Source organism: Crocodylus siamensis, chromosome 7, assembly GCF_052110815.1.
Source record: "Crocodylus siamensis isolate JL-2025a chromosome 7, ASM5211081v1, whole genome shotgun sequence".
NCBI classification, from domain to species: domain Eukaryota; kingdom Metazoa; phylum Chordata; order Crocodylia; family Crocodylidae; genus Crocodylus; species Crocodylus siamensis.
This window is the reverse complement of record NC_143401.1, coordinates 78,462,624-78,479,959: the sequence shown is the minus strand read 5'-3', so window position 1 is coordinate 78,479,959 and position 17,336 is coordinate 78,462,624. Positions and strand designations below refer to the sequence as shown.

General features: G+C 45.8%; 1 protein-coding gene across 5 annotated transcripts in view; it reads right to left on the bottom strand.

The window, feature by feature from the left end:
- Positions 1-17,336, bottom strand: part of C7H10orf90 (chromosome 7 C10orf90 homolog) — a 260,979-nt gene that overhangs the window by 26,707 nt on the left and 216,936 nt on the right. For all 5 annotated transcript variants that reach the window (XM_090057715.1, XM_090057716.1, XM_090057717.1 and 2 more), the window contains 2 exons: positions 8,228-8,409; positions 6,224-6,425 (listed from right to left, as the gene is read on the bottom strand). In XM_090057715.1, the coding sequence (XP_089913841.1) occupies positions 6,224-6,425; positions 8,228-8,409 (384 nt within the window). The remainder of the gene's footprint in view (positions 1-6,223; positions 6,426-8,227; positions 8,410-17,336) is intronic.

The window sequence follows — 17,336 nt, the reverse complement described above, 5'->3', positions numbered from 1 at the left end:
CATCCCCCACACTGCTCCTCCACACAATATACAAGTGTGTAAGACTTCATTTGGAGTTTGTATGCAAGTGGCTCTGTACATGCTACTCAAGAAAAACATAAATTCAGGACAAAAATTATTTTTTGACATAGAATTAAAATATGCTACAGAAGATGTTTGATTTTTAGTAAACGGTTTGTTTGGTTTTTTTTAATCTATAACTTGTTAAAATAATATCTTCTGAAAGATTTCATGTGTGTAGTCCTCAACAACTCACCAAAACTCATTAAGTGGCCCTCCAGCTGAAATAATTGCCCACCCATGCTCTATGACCATGAAGACGGAAGGGGGAGAGAGGGGAAGTGAAAAATCATCACTCTCAGGGTAAACAGACAATCAAAACACAATGCTTTGAAGCCTAGAAGCCCCATAAAAAGACACAGTATATTCTTTAAGTAGGTTTCCATCTCATCATTCTTCTCTCTGGGGTTCTCTGTTTTTCAAATGTTGTTTTTATGTCCATTGTTTTGAAAGAGCATGCTGCTCCCCAGAGACCAAGAAACCTGCAGACAAGCTAGATTTGGCAGAGTCCTTGCACTTTCCCTCAGCTGTCCTGAAAATCCTCCCAGAAGATATTAGTTTAGGAGTTGAGCATTAGCTGTTTAACCCTTGCCATGTTATTTTCTTTATCCCACTAGTTCTTAGTGATTAATAATGGCACAGTACTTGGTAAGTGGCCTATGAACTTCAGGTAAATGAACCTTGTCAGGTCTACCAGGATTTGGGACTTTTGGAACAGGTCATTCATTCTCCTTTCTGTGACACACACAGGGATAAGAAGATTTTAGTCTTCTAAGATAAGCAAGACAAATGGAAGGGAGGGTATGGTGCTGCTGCCTTTGGTATCCCACTGGAATCATAGTTGCTAATACAGAAGAAAAAGAACCACCCAACTTTATTTAAAAAAAAACAAACCTGAAAAACTAAAATATTTTTTTCTGTCAGGAACTTGAGTTCAAAATTATATACCCTTAAATGAATGTATTACTCTTTCTGGAATATTAGAGATGTGTGCAGTGTCTTACATATGAATTAAGATGGTATATACCCCCTCTCAAGAAGTTGACTTTTTAGGTTGCCTTGGGCAACACAAGCAGCTAAGAAGCTGGTCATGAAATAAAGGGAGTATAAGAATCATGAGTTGGTCAAATTGTCCACTTTTCTCATCTGACTTGCTGATAGATGTTCTGATGAAAAGTGACACCATTTGGGCGTAACATACTAATTTCATAGGAATCTAGTGTTGGAGACAATAGCTGAGATTCTTAAAGATACCTGTTTCCAAATTAAAATTAAGGAAATTGTCTATCCAAATCCTCTAACAGCCTAGAGATGCATTTTTATTCCTTTAATATATGGTTTTAAAATACCATTAAAAAGTCCTTAGTTGTTTTACCAAATAATCCCCTGTCACTCCTATGGGCCTTTGTCTCTCCTGCTGTCTTTCTGTGGGGGCTTGGTATAAGATACTTGTTTATTTATTTATTATCAGGTGTCTTATGAACATGCTGCTTGAGAGGAGCTAACATGAATATTCTTGTGCACAAACCCATCCTTTCCAGTCCTATGTACCTACTTTTCAAAATTTTAAATGCTAAAAGGCATTTTTCAGAGAATACAATATTAAAGCAAGATAGCACTTATCCATATTGCAAACAAAACTCCTGAAATGCTAATATCATTAATGACACTAGGCATCTGTAGAATGGCTGCCATCAGTAGAAGGCTCAAAACGCCAACTGTGAGAACTCAGTGGAAATTAAAGTATGCTTAAAGACTTGTACATAGCCCTCTAAACTGCAACCCAAACATATATGTTTAATCAGGGAGCTAAAATGTACTATTTATCCATAAGTGGAATTAATGTAACAGATGTGACAGCTTCTACCCTTATGAGACTCTTTAGACTCTTTAGAAGTTACTTATGACTTTCTTTGAGGAACAAGTTGAGGCAGATAAGTTATGGGAACAAAAGCTTCTCTTAGACATATTTATCTTTGGTAACTGACCATTAAGAAAGCGAGAAAGTCATTTACTTGAATGATTAATGAGCAATATTATGTTTTTATTAGTCATTGAAAAAGCATAGCAATTAATCTTTAATAAGTATTCAAAGAAAGCTTTATATTTTCATTGTTATTTATAAAAAATGGTTTGGGGGCCTAAAAAGTGACCTAACAACAAGGAAAAATGGTGTCTTTTTCACTTTATGTCTTTTTTAGTGTTCTTCTGCAATACTATCTACACCCTAGTTACCCTACAGAAAAATCCCGTCTTAAATCCTGTCTCCCTGACTTCATTGGCCTTGGACAACCAGTAGATTTTTAACATCGTAGTTATGAATGGTGAATTCCTGCTCATGCTGAAGTTAATGGGAGTTTTGACATTAACTTCAATAGGGCAAGAATTTCTCTTCAAGCAAATGAACCTGGTTAATTAAGTGGGGAAGATACTTTTAATCATCTCCTTTTTGTTCGTTTGAGGTGTTTTTTACATTTACTCAGCTCTAAAGTATAATCTATATTCCAGTTCTACAGCCAATTTAGAGTAAAATATATTTTGCTACTGAACCAATTACATATGTTTAGCAACAAGAATTAGTATTCTCTAAAGCAACAAGGTAAAATACATTAACAGGAATAATGTTAGATTCTAGGATTAAGGGGAGAGATGATGTAATTTTTAAAACAATAAAACACCATTTTTTCTTTAGGCCACTGACACAAGTGTACTTGGAGTAGGTTAAGAACTCCAGTGGCCAAAAAGGTAAGGGTTGACCCATGGAAATCTATTAGGGTGCAGACAGAAGTGATCATTTTCACCTGATCTAGCCGCAGAAAGCAGCCTATAGCTGAGGCCAAACATAAGTGCATGCAGACTGCTTCAAAAATGGCCAGTCAGGTGAAAATCTGAAACCCCATTGCATGAGGGGCCAGATGAAGATGTTTCAAAACAGAGTGTCTTCTGTAACTTGTGTCTGTGCTGCCTGCCAGTCTGTTGCTGTTTTCAGAAGGGGGGTGGGGAAGGGAGTGGAAGAAGTTTGGTCTGGGGTTTTTTCAGTCCTAGGTGGAGGGTGGGGTTGGTGTATTGGAGCCCGCCACCCCTGATGGGGCGGCCTCCAATTTATCCACCCCAGCCTCAAACTCTGGGCTGGGGAACTCCTAGAATGAGCTCCCTGTGCTCCCTTTCCCCCCTCCCATTATGAAAACTTTGCAGCCTCCAAGAGAGGAGGGGCCATGTCTAGGGGAAACTGACTGCAGGCTCCCAGCCAGCAGCTATATTCCCCTCCCCCCTGGAACCAAAAGTGAACTTCTGGAGGGGTGGGAGGGTGGAGAATGCTTCCTGCAAAGCATTCTCAGTTACAGTGAGGAGCTGCACTTCTGTCTGCACCCTTAATTTATGCTTAACCTGCAAGGGATATTCTTCCCCTACCCTTCACTTCCTACCCTCTCTTAGGCTGCTGCCAGTCTCTGGAATTGAAGGAGTGAGCACCTTTCTGGCACTGCTCCAGCTGAGTTTCCTTGTCAAGTAAATGAAGATCCCGTGCCTGTTATTCTTTTACCTGCTTTTCATTCCCTGGTGCTTAACAAATATATAAAGATTTACATACAACTAAAAGGGGCCTCTCAAGACATCCAGTTTAGTTCTCTGCATTTGCAGGCAACCATTTATCTAAGTCCTAAAAATTATCCAGACCAACTAACCACACACTACTATAAAAGCACATAATAAAATGAAAGACATTGTGCAATATGCTACACGTTAAAAAACCAGGACAGACAAGGACACTAACAGTGCCCTACCACTGCAATGGCAGAGAAATCTGTTAATATATGCTTACAGGAAGACCATATCTCATGTTATAAAGGAAAGCAAAACTCAAACACCTTGCTAATCTGACTTGGGGAATTACCAGTGAATAATCTGTAGTCCTTCTTAACTCGAGATCTGGCAATCAGTTTGATCCTGAGCAGAAGAGCAAGACCACCCACTGAGGTACTTGAGAGGTTTTTAAATACCAGCAGGACCTCCAGTGGGCTCCAGTCCAAACTGCCATATTTAGCTGCGGCCAATGTCCAATGCTGAAAAAACCTATAGGAGCCTATAAATATTCATAAGAGGAAACCTTTTTTTCATAACTTCTGCAGACAGTCAGCAAAACCCTTGAAAGCTTTGTACCATCTTGTCCAGAAAGGGAGAGAGAGACCTCTCAACCCCAACAGGGGGGAAAATTCTAGAATCCACATTAGCTGTACTGATTACTGATTCAAGAATCCCTGTTCTGTCATATCTTCCATTAAACTACATACCGGGCTGCATTGGTAGGAGCGTTGGCAGCAGGTCAAGGGAAGTGATTCTTCCCTCTATTCAGCACTGGTGAGGTCACATCTGGAGTACTGTGTTCAGTTCTGGGCCTCATTAGAGAAAAGATGCGGACAAATTGGAGAGAGTCCAGTGGAGGACAGAGAAAATGGTTTGAGGGCACATGACTTGTGAGGAAAGACTGAAGGAACTGGGCTTATTTAGTCTGGAGAAGAGAAGACTGAGAGGGGATTTAACAGCAGCCTTCAACTACCTCAAGGCAGGTTACAAAAAACATAGAGCTAAACTGTTCTCAGTGGTGGCAGATGACAGAACAAGGAGCAATGGTCTCAAGTTGCAGCAAGGGAAATTTAGGTTAGATAGCAGGAATAATTTTCTCACTAGGAGGGTAGTAACACACTGGAACAGGTTACCAGAGAGGTTGTGGACTCTCCATCCTGGAGATTTTTAAGACCCAGCTAGACAAAACCTTGACTGGGTTGATCTAGTTGGGGATGGTGCTGCGTTGAAGTTGGACTAGATGACCTCTTGAGGTCCCTTCTAACCCTAATTTTCTATGATTCTAACTGGTTGAATTTCATCTTGAAGTGATTCAGGTTCTTGTCCCCTATCACTTTGCTCAGAAGACCATTCTAAAACTGCAGTTTTCTAATAGTACTGGCATTGATTCAACTTTACTAACTTTAAAGAGTCCTTTCAAAACAGTAGCATGAATACTCCAATCAGAAAAATCACTTGAGCACTTGGGATAGTTGCTAGTTTAGGCATAGGGAAAACATCTGCATTTTTGCATTTTAATGCTTTGTCAGCAGAATAGCTGAAGACTGGGTCTGTTTGCGGATATTAAAAAAACAAAATGGCACCTTAAACTTGGTGTGCTCCCACACCAAGCCCTGCACATATCCAAAAGAGGCAGCACCTTAGCTGGATCCAGTTTGCCTGACATCTATATAGGTTGGGTGCTTTAGTGGGGCTTTCATAGTACTTTTATCTAATAGCTGATTGAATCAGCTTTAGCTAATAGCGCCAAAAAGCCCTGCTGCTGAAGCACCCAATCTATACAGAAGTTGCAGAGCTAGGTCGAAGTAATGTGCTGCTTCTTCCGCTAAAGCCCCCCCCTTTTTTTTAACATCTGCAAGTAGCCAAAATGTCTTACTGTAGTGCATTTATTTACTGTGAATTTACTGTGCTAAACACACAAAACTACTGAAAGCTTTGTAAATGTGGTTTCAGAAAGTTTGCAGACTTAACTGATCTAAGTCAAAATATTAAGAGGAACACGAATCAAGTAAATAAACCTCCAAATTAACTATACTTTCTTTTTGTGAATGGTATTAGTACAGGAAGAACTTGTTCAACTGAAAGGTTTTGATAAGGCTGCTAAGTAAGGCTGTGTCTGAGGCTTCTGGGACAAGTGTACATGCAATAGCCTTGCCTTTCCTTCCATAGTTATAAACTGTATCCTTTCTTCCATTTGGCTTTCTCTATACCTTTCTCTATAGCTACCTCTGCCACCAGTTACTAAACTTTCAGTGTGTCCAGGAAGTAGCAAAAGGGTGGGATCTACAGCCCAGACTTGTTGCCAACACTGCCCTTTGTGCCAAAGAATGAAAATCCCCAAGACAGTATTTTCTTTAAATAGAGAATGAGGAAACAGTCTTACCCCTGAGTCTCTCTCCTCTCTCCCATTCTTTCTGCTTCACAGCAGAGTTTCTATTTAAACTTTAGTGTAGGTGGTGACATCTCAACTGGCAAAGTAACAACAGTGGATCTGCTGATTTTTCACCAAAAGCTAACATGGAAATACTGCAAATGAAACAAGCTTTCTAAGAGGGTTATAAATCTGGACAATTCCACTTACCACTCAAGGGGTGAGGAATGGTATACTGCTTCTTTTTACTGGAAATGGAATTAGAGGAAAGTCTGCAAGCAAGAAGAGCTCCTTGTTTCTTTCCAGGGCTCTCACTGTGCTGGGCTCTCCTCATTTGTACCATGTGTTCGAGTTTTTTCAACCGTTCTTGTGAACGAGAAATAAACTTTGGTTTATGGACTACTAGAGCCTCCTAACAAAACAGAGAAACCATTTTTAAAAAAAGGAGCACTATAAAAAAGACAGTCATGTATCTAAGGTGTTCTAATAAGAGATGCTTTTCAGCAGCTAGGGTAAGCAACCTGCTTCCATCCATATTTTGCTTGGAAAATTGGTTTGGCTTGAAAATTTGTCAGATCTACTCTAGGAGGAAGAGAATATTCTGCACAATTTCAAGCAGATTTATAATAGTGGTCTTGAGTTACATTTTTTTTTTAAAGAGAAGTATCCTGATAGAAGATTTTGACTTTTGTTCTCTTTCTTTGGCTTGCCCTATTTCAAAAATGTGTCATGTTATTACATGCTTCTATCATCATGAGCAGTTCATAAACTTTTTTTTTTAAATTTAAATCTCAAAAAGGAGAAACAAAAAGAAAATGTGCATGAATCAGTGACTTCTCTGGTGTCTGATCCTAATTGGGCACTTCTATATGTGAAATTGAAACACCTGAATACACCTTGGTGCAATTTGCTCTGGAGTTGATTGCTCTTGGGCATTGCATTTACATGTGTACCCAGGATTGCAGCACATTGAACCAGGTTATAGCAGCCCTGGTTAGCAGGGTGCCCTGGCAGTTAGCCTGCCAGCCCAGGGTTGCTCCGACCTGACTCAACGTGCTATGGAGAGGCGGTCTGGGGTATGCACGTTTCAGTGTAGGGCTAGCCAGCAGGCCGCCCCCACCAATTTTTCATGCATTTTCATGCCTCAGCCAACCTCATCAGTGCCTACCTAGCATCTAAATAGTGACACTGCAGGATAGCACTTGTGTTTCTAAGTACTATCCTAGAGCAGCATTTATTAGTTTACTGCAGCCTAATAGGGCCACATGTGAAGATGCTAAGACTTTATTGTGAAGTTAATTAGTGAATTCCACAGTAAATGTCTCATGTACATACGTCCATTCAGTGCTACTCAACCAATGAGTCTGAGACCTGGTAAGGATGTAGGTCTATGCCACTGCACATTGATGATGCGTAGGGGGTGCACACGGGTGAATGTACACCCCCTGAGATCATCTGTGCACCCCCTGGAAGCACCAGCTGCAAAACCAGAAGTGCTGGCAGAAGTGCACTTCCCATTTCACTGGTTTTGCCACTGGCTCAGTGATTGGCCACAGGGGGACACCCCCCCAGTCAGCAATCAGCCGTGGGGGGACTCCCTCCTGGTCAGTGATTGGGACCCCTGTCAGTGATTTGGTGCCCTGCCAGACCCAGGAGGCAGCAGTCGCCTATGCCACTGCTCCAAATGAAATAACAGTAAATTCCCTGTATTTCTAAGGTCTGACAGGAGCTTGAGTAGGAGTTACCATACATGTTGGGTAGCCATACATGTTGCTGAGTAGGACTCAGAAGTTACAATGGAGACAGCATGTACTAGTAATTAACTGTGGTTGAGAGTTGTGTTTGGACTTGTATTGTTTGGGGATTTGTTTGAATAATCTCCAAGGTGGCAAAGGTTTGAGGACCAAAGTGTTCAGTTTAAAAGAATATCATTGTGAACCCTGAGCTCCTGCTTTGCATGATACCATTGGGCTTCTGAAACTGTGGAAACAGTACTTATTCCAGATAGAATCCAATTCCTTGCATGCTTTTGCAGGCAAGATGATCTAGTGAATCATCCAACAACAGATGCAAGCGACAAACACACTACTGAAAAGGGGAACAGAAAAGGAAATGTGAACTTCCGCCCTCAGCAAGTTCCCAGGAAGCAACCATCAACCATGAAAAATCAGTCCCAGAATTAACAGTTAGCAAAGAAAACATTTGATATTTTACCCTGAGAGTCAGTGGGCTTGATGGAATGTTCTCAGGCTCCGAGCAGATTTCTGGCTGGGTGAGTGCTTCTTGCTTCTCATGAGCAGCAACTGGGGAGTGAGCTGCAGATATCGTTCCCCCTTGTTTTTCTCTTTTCTTGTATTCCTTTATTTTGTCATCTGAGCCACAGAATTTGTAATCACCTGAGAGAGATTTAAAAGTTCATTAATGGTGCATGGTTAAGTTTTGATTGGGTTCTGCACCTCATTAGACAGGAAAGGCAATTTCTGAAATAAGAATGCCACCGTATTATTAATAGGCCTCATTAAGCAGAACAGATCAGACCCAATCATAGGTGCTAGTCACCACCCTGAGACACAAGAAGCATCTTTCACATTAAGCAAGAGTCATGATTAAGCACAATTACACCATTTGGATACTTAGCTCTGTTTAATGTTTGCTTCCTATGAAGCAAGACACTTCCATAACACATTGACAACATGTAGAGCAAAAATTATTGCACTGTAACTCCCATACTTTGAAGACAATTTAGATTTATTGCACTGATAATGGAAAATAATATATTGTTATAGAACTTAATTGCATATCGTTTCTCTTGGACCACACTGAGCCTTTGCTAAGAATTTGTATTGTTTTCTCAGTGCTAATAAAAGCGTTTACTTTCTTTATCCTGTTTCTAGGCATTCACACCACTCTGTAGTGCTGTGCCTCTAGGAAAAGCTAATAAACCAACTGTTAAAATGCATTTCAGCAAATGCTCTCAATTTAGTAGGTCCTGTAATCAGATTTTTAAATGATGTTTTCATTTATGATCATATTTTATTGCTCTTATGATCCATCTTTCCTGCATAACTCAGACCCAAAAGAAGAATTGTGTCCAAAATGCAGACAGCTTGCAAAACAGTTGACAAGGTTTTCATTTTGAATTCAAAATTAATCTACAATAACAAATTAACTTCAGAAAAAACCCATGTGTCACTCTTAAACAGTGACACTAATTACCTCTTTCATGCCAAATAATATGATTTCAGGAATGAAGAATCTGGGAATAAAATCCATTACTGTTTTATTTCTATGTATTTGTTACAGCAACCTGAAAATATTTTCCCCTTTGTGACATATTGTAAACATCATGCTGTGCTTTTAAAAATATCAAAATTATCTATGTTATTGAGTATATCTAATAACATCTAATACAATCTTTATTCCTTTCCTACATATTAATTCTTTGCTTTTTTCAAGCAATCTTGAGGAACATTTTGAAACCTACAAAATTAATTTCTTAACTAAAAAAGGTCTAATTTTTAAAGGTGATAATTACTTTCAGCTCTAAAAGCTATCAGTGAGATGTGTGAATGTTGTTCATGTGTGCAGCACCAAATTGCTTCTTCTTAGTGGGTTAATATGGATTTGGACACATAAACATAGGCACTGATTTTGGAAGACTGGCCTCTGTCATTTAAACAGATGTTATATTCTGTAGTTTACATAGGATCATGGCTTTTTCTCCCATATACATGAAATACTGTTATCACAGCGGTACCTTTACATCTGTTTTAAAATGCCTGAGGCCAAAAAGGCATTCCCAGAATAACTTCTTAGAAGCGAATGGATACTAGAGCCAAATACTTACCAAGTATATCTCCATTATCTTGATCTCTAAGTGTCATTCAGTCAAAGGTATTTGAGTGTGTATGGAACGAAAACTTTTGTACAAAAGCTAAAGTTTTAAAAAGTTTTTTTTCAGGCCTGTATTTGGAAGATGAAAGGTACATACAGACAGCCTCTAAAACAACAGTATTACGGCACTTGCAAACATTATGCTTAGGCTGGTCTAAGTGAACGTAGATCAATCTAAATCTGTAACCATACAGAAGTTCAGTACACCTAGACTGGTCTAAAAATGGTGAAAGTGAGATAAGATGGAGTGCCCAACCCTTGGTCCATAGCCCAGATGCAGCCCACAGAACTATTGCATCTGGCCTGTGGGGATCCCCATGGGTCCAAAAATCTGGTGGAAGGGGACCAGTAGCCATTAATATAGTCACCCTCCACTTTGCCAAATTCCCAAACACCTTTTCCCTGGGGACTGGGTTAGGTCTGGCCCATGTCCCCTTTCCCCTGCAGGACCAAGCCAAGCCCTTTTTCCTTTCACCCCCATGGGGCTTGGTCATGTTCCTCCCATCCTCCCAGGGCCAGGTAAAGCCTCCTTTCCCCCCTGTGGGGCTGGGCTCAGGCTGGGCTGCCCCCTGCTTCCCTTCACATAGCCAGATGGTGAGCACCATGCTGGCCCCAGGCACCAGATCAGAACCACCATGCACTGCCCATCCAGCCCAGTGGGGAAGAAGGTTGAGCGCCACTGGTCTAAGATAGACCTAGTGTGAAGTACACTCAGTTCAGCTCAATTTAGGTTAAACTGATGCATTGAATTTGTGTACTGTTTCCCTACTAATTCAAGTTAGATTGCTGTTCCCCAGCATCCCAGCCTGTCTTGCATCCCCTATCCCTCCTTTGTAGGGAGGCTTGCTAGCACTTAGCCTGTGCTCAGCTGCCTCAGCCAAGTACCCAACAGCCCCTGCCCCCAGGCTCTCTCAGTGCCAAGTAAGCACAGCTTCTCTCCCCAGCCCTGCCTCCTTCCTCCAGCTATCTGTCAGCCAGAGGCAGGCAACAAGTGGAAGGGAAGTGTCTGTGTCCCTTGCATGAACCCTGGGACTGGAGTCCCTGGGCCATGTCCCTGCACCCCTAACACCCTGTCATGAAGCAGCCCACAATATACATGCAGACCCCAACACTGAGACCAGGAGAAACCCCTGGCCAGGCACAGGCCCAAGGACCCCAAAGCTAGTACCACACACCTGACCAGAAAACTCTGTGTCCCCAAGCTTGGATACAGGCCTATGGACCTCAACCCTGGCACCTGCACACCCAACCAGGGATCCCCATGCCTCCATGCTAGGTCACAGTTCTCATGATTGGGGGGCAGCAGGGCAGGCCCTATGAGGAGAGGCTACAGAACCTGAACCTGTTCAGTCTCCACAAAAGAAGGCTGAGAGGGGATCTGGTGGCCACCTATAAACTTGCCAAGGGGGACCAGCAGGCAGTGGGAGAGTCCCTGTTCCCCCAAGCGCTACCAGGGGTAACAAGGAACATAAGTTGACTGACAATAGATTCAACCTAGATATCAGGAGGCACTACTTCACAGTCAGGGTGGCTAGGAGCTGGAACCAACTTCCAAGGGAAGTGGTGCACATTCCTACCCTGGGGGTCTTCAAAAGGAGGCTAGACAGCCACCTAGTCAGGGTCATTTGACCCCAGCATCCCTTCCTGCCCACGGCATAGGGTTAGACTTGATGATCTGCTTAGGTCCCTTCTGACCCTACCAAATATGAAACTATGAAAGCTCCACAGACCATGACCCTGGCACTTGCACTCATCTCAAAGGCCAGAGCCAGACACCTTGCCCCCTGGACCCCAGCATAGTCACTCCCCTGCTCCCAAGTAGCAGCCAGTGCAAATGGCTTACCTCTGGTGGGTTGGGGTGGTAGAGGGGAAAGAACATGGGGACTGGGCTGGCATGAAGGCAACTCTGTCTCTATATCTCAGACACTGCTGGCAAGTACCCAGGCCGTGTGCATCTGGGGTGCTGCAAAGGATTTTTGGCCCACAGCTACAGGATCCCAGAGTACTGGGAGCACTGAACATCTAAACCAGGGCAAGCAGACAGATGCCCCTGGAAACTTCAGGAGAAGATGAGGTATGGCCAGATGCCTTGGTATTGCAGTCAGAGAACACGAGAAATTTCCAGGCTTAGGGTGTTGCCAGAATTATGGGGCATCTGCTGGAAACTCCTGGAAAGTTCAAGATCATGGAGTGGCTTAGCTAGTGGAGACCCAGTCATTTTGGAGCAGGGTTAGCATCCAGCTGGAGTGAGAGGGAGAGCCATGTGCCAGGAGCTGCACCTTCATGCACCCATAGTTCCTTCCATGCATGCATCCACCCATCCACCCACCCCTTTGCAGCTGGACCCTCACCCGCTCATGGACACTGAAAACCCACGGGCACCAGCATGGACCATGGAAGAACATGTTTTATCCTTCTCCAGTACCCAATCCCAGTCACACAACTGGGACTACAGGGAGATGAGGGAATCTCATCACCATCTGGGGTGAGAATGAGACCCAGCACCAGCTCCACAAAATGGGGATGTGTTCAAGCACATTGCCTAACAGATGCCAGCTTGGGGCCAGAACAGAGAAAAAATGTAGTTCTGGGCCAACAGAAAATGGATAAAGAATAAGTACAAACACATGCATGACACCAGCAAAAAGTCCAGAAACAAGAGGCAGAGCATACCCTTTTACAAGCAGCTGTCCTGTTTCTTTGCTATGGACAAGGCCATCACCACCCCCACATGTACAACACCACTGGAGGAGGGAAGGAGTCACAGGCAGGGACCCTACCACAGGAAGAGGTTCAGGAAGGTCCTGGGACAATAGGAGAATCAGGTGGCCATAAGCAGGTCCTCAAGGGCCATGGGGCACAAGGTCTGCTGCTAGTGGTGGTCCTGAAAGACTCCAGCTCCTTGGTGCTAGTCCTCAGATCAATATAGGATCTGGGAGCAGAACTGTACCGCAGCTCCCTTCACATCTTTTCAGGCATTGTTGAGAGTACAGAGTATGGTGAACCATACCAGGGTGAAAGCTCTGATGCCATGGACATTGTGACCCAGGACCTGGACCCAGAGCCTGAGGCCAAGCCCTCTACCTCATGGGAGATTCATAGATTCATAGAAGTTAGGGTTGGAAGGGACCTCCATAGATCATCGAGTCTGACCCGCTGCATAGACAGGAAAGAGTGCTGGGTTCAGATGACCCCAGCCATATGCCCATCCAACCTCCTCTTGAAGACCCCCAGGGTAGGGGAGAGCACCACCTCCCTTGGGAGCCCATTCCAGATTTTGGCCACTCTAACTGTGAAGAAGTTCCTCCTAATGTCCAGTCTAAATCTGCTGTCTGCTAACTTATGGCCATTATTTCTTGTGACCCCCCAGGGGTGCTTTGGTGAGTAGAGCCTCACCAATTCCCTTCTGTGCCCCCTTGATGAATTTATAGGCTGCCACAAGGTCACCTCTCAATCTTCGAGGTCCAGGTGCCCTAGTCTCTCCTCATAGGGCTTGGCCTGCAAGCCCGTAACCATACAAGTAACCCTTCTCTGGCCACTCTGTTCAGGGTATCCACATCCCTCTTGAAGTGTGGCACCCAAAACTGGATGCAGTATTCCAATTGCGGCCTGACCAGTGCCTGATAGAGGGGAAGTATCACCTCCTTGGTTCTGTTTGTCATGCATCTGCTGATGCATGATAAAGTGCAGTTAGCTTTTCTGATGACTTGTCACACTGACGACTCATGTTCATCTTGGAGTCCCTCCTTAAGTCCTCAACCCTGAAGACTGCAGCTGAACACATGGTCCCTATGATGTCATTCCCAAAAGCTTCTGCAGATGTCCCACTCCCACTCCTCTGACACCTCCTCACTACCCTGCTTCCAGACATACAGAGCACCCCCTGGATACCAACACAGTGGCTATTGCTGCAGTATGACCCAAAGCACCCACAGCCAGCCCTCCAACCAGTTTTGGTGAAGTCTCTGGCACCAATTGTGGACACCATCTTGCCTGAGATGGTACGGCTCTACTCCATGCAGTTGTGATGGGGACCCAGGCACCAGGGGAAATATGAAGGCCCTGGGGAGAAAGGATGGAAGGGGAGCAGGCAGGCTGTTCCCACAGCCAATGAGGCAGGCAGGTAGCAGCACAATGATTACCCACCAGCCCAAAGCCTCTGTGTAGGCCTGTTTCCAGAAGGTGGTCACTGGACTTTCCCCCACCCCTCTCTCCCCAGCCCCCGAGGGACCAGAGGCCATTACATCTATCCCTGTGGTCACAGCCCTCTCCCAGCCTGTTGTGGCTGAGAACATTGGTGACACATAGGGGGTACACATGGGTGCACCACTGATGCTGCTGGTGGCACCTACAGGCAGTCACTGCTCACCACCCCCTCCCCCTTGCCACCAGCTGTGAGTGGTCCACGATCACCACTGGCTACTGCCAATGCTGCCAATGGTGTCTGCAGGTGGTCACTGACCACTCGTCAGTGCTCACCACTCCCTCCTGCTCCCACCACCAACACCACCGCAGCTGCCTGCAGGAGCTCTCTGCTTGGCTCACCCCCACCGCCAACAGTGCTGCAGCTGCCTGCGTGAGCTCCTCGCACACCGACACTATGCCCCTGCCACTGATACTACTGCTGCCACCTGCAGTCAGTCGCCATGCCCCCCCAAACTCTGGCATGCAGCATTCATGGCTGAGAAGCTCAGAAGTGGGGGGACTGGTGCATAGATGGAAGGGTGCAGGGGACCAGTAATCACCCGGCCTCAAAGCATAGGGATCCAGGCCACTTATTACTCAAGAGGTTTCTGTCTTTCAGCACTGGGCAGACCAGTCACCTCCTCTCTTCCCTCCCTTCTTTCTTGGAGGGAAGCCAAGGCAAAAAGGGTCCAAAATGCCTGCCTTTAAACTTAATTTTATCATCAAAATTTGCAGCTTCACACAAAGGCTGCATCTCCCCTGTCAAACTCCAGTGGGAGGACAGCATACAGAGGATGCAATGCTGCTCAGGGACATGGGGTTACAGCTGCAGAGTGCATGAGGAATGTCCATAGCAAACACTGAAGAAACAAGAAGATGTTGCAGACCTCAGTTGCTGCCTCTGAGCAACAACCATGAACAACTGAATCTTTGTGCCAGGAGCTAAGGGAGTGGCAAGAGGAGAGACCTGGGGGATGCCTACATCCAGGCTGCTTGAGATGGCCACCCACTGTTTTGAGGAGGCAACTCATACCTCTATGGATCTGGCAGAGTCTCTGTGACAGGAGAGGGACTTTATGCAAGGGTCCTGGATTGCTTTGCGGCCACTCATGATATTCCTGACTGGCGCCAGCACTGCCTCATGCAGAGGGCCCATAGCCCCTGGGCTAGGGGTGATGGGAGAGGCTACTATCCATCCAGGGCTGAATTAACCCTTTAGTGGGCCCTAGGCAAACAAACTCATGGGCCCGTGACTGGTCGAGACTCCCCTCCCCATGCCGGTGCTGCCGGCCATGGGGAGCAGTGAGTAGGGCTCAGAGCTGCTTCTAGGAAACAGCTGCTGCAATGGTGTGGCCAGCGGAGGGAAGGGGAAGGAAAGGGAAGGGAGGCAGATGGGTCCATTTGTGCCATCACTGTGGAGGGAAGGACTGTGGCCCCCTGAAGCTCAAGGCCCTAGGCATGTGCTTAGTTTGCCTATGTGTTAATCCAAACCTGCACCCAGCCTCCAACAGCGTGCCATGCTCTGCTCCAGGGGTGACAGGAATACAGATCTTGCAGGAGAGACTTCTGGATGCTGGGTGGGGGGAACAGTCCTCACCACATTCTGACTGGGAGCTAGAGGACTGGGAAGTGGACTCAGGACAGGAAGAGTAGGGTGAGGGAGTTGGTGACCCATGGTCTGAGGAAGCAGAAAGGCTCTTGCAGGACCCACTTTGATGGGAAGTAGTGAGTGAGGGGACCAGGACTGTGGTATCTGGGGCCCAAGGCCAGGGTTGTCCAGGACACCGTCCTCCTCCTTAAGGCAATCCACGTCCCCTCCTCAGCTCTGGTCATCACCCTGTGTACACAGCCTGCCCCCCCACAGTGGTTCCAGGACAGTCCTGGCGGGGTGCAGGAATGCTCAGAACCAGGGAGGGGGGGAGGAGCATAGTATCTCAGACTGCTGGGCCAGGCTGTTGCTAGGACAGCATGTGGCATCAGAGTCTACCTGCAGCAGCTCATTGACTCACCGGGCAAAGGGTCTAGGGGTGAGCTTTTCTGCTTCCCACAATACCTCTCCTGGCCCTGATCCTACTGCAGGGGAGCACCCCAGCCATGGCAGGGATGTGCAGCTATGTGCAGGCTTGGTCCTGCCACATGAGGTGGGCCCTAGGTGTGGACAAGGGTTACAGGGTCTGGATCCCAACCAAGGAAGACTGGGCCCTGGGAGCGGGGGGTCTGGGGCTGGGGGTCCTGCAAGGGAGTGCCAGGAATCTACAGCCCTTGCTGTGATGATGCCTTCCACCTTGCAGCCACTTCCTCCCCGGCCTTGCAATTGCCTTCCACCCCTGTAACCCATACCTCGCTCAAGCAGATCATGGGCCTGGGATTGCCTATCTGTCCAGCTTCTTCTACATGGAGAAGTCCCTGGTCTGCACTCCTGAGTCTGGGAATCAGTGTGCCAAGTCTAAAGCCCCCTTCCCCGTGCCCCCTCTCCATTTTTCTGTGCTGAGTTCTGCCCTAACACCAACCCCCTCCCCTCTCCCAGTCCTACCTTCCCTTCTAAGTCATTTCACATCTTTCACAAACTTCTCTCACCCCATCAAAAGGTTTGCTGGTTTGCATCAATGGGAAGAGGGACTAAATTGTGACATGGACAACATTCAACAGGTTTTCTTTACTAAAAACAAGAACAGTTTGGCAACTGCAGCATTGTAAACTGAGGCACATTTCTTCCTCATTTCATATTTCCCCACATTCTCGTATGTGCCCCTTAGGGAGGCTGGTGGGGGGTGGAAATGGCACCCAGGCAGCCAGGGTTGTGGGAAGTGTTGCCTGGGACACAGTGCCAGAGAAGCCTGGAGCAGGAGATCCATCACCTAGTGCCCAGGAACAGACACTGGGGGACCTGAAGCCCTCCAGTCCTATTCATTCAGGGAGTGCTCCCTGCCCTGCAGGGCTGGGAGGTAGTCATTAGGGCTGTGCAAAATGACATCATTTCATTTTGCATTGAGTTTTGACGGTTCGACAGAACAGTGTTTCATTTTGAATTTCATTTAAGTCAAAACATTGAAACAGAAAGGTTGTTTTGACGCTGTTTCAAAATTTCACTGGGGATGGGAAGTCAGCCCAGCTAGGCTGCTTGCCCATCCCCACCAGACTGCACCAGGAGTGGGAGGCAGCCCAGCTGGGCTGAATTCCCATCCCCGTGCTAGATCATGCCAGGTGCAGAAAGTAGCCCAGCTGGGCTGCTTTCCTGTCCTCT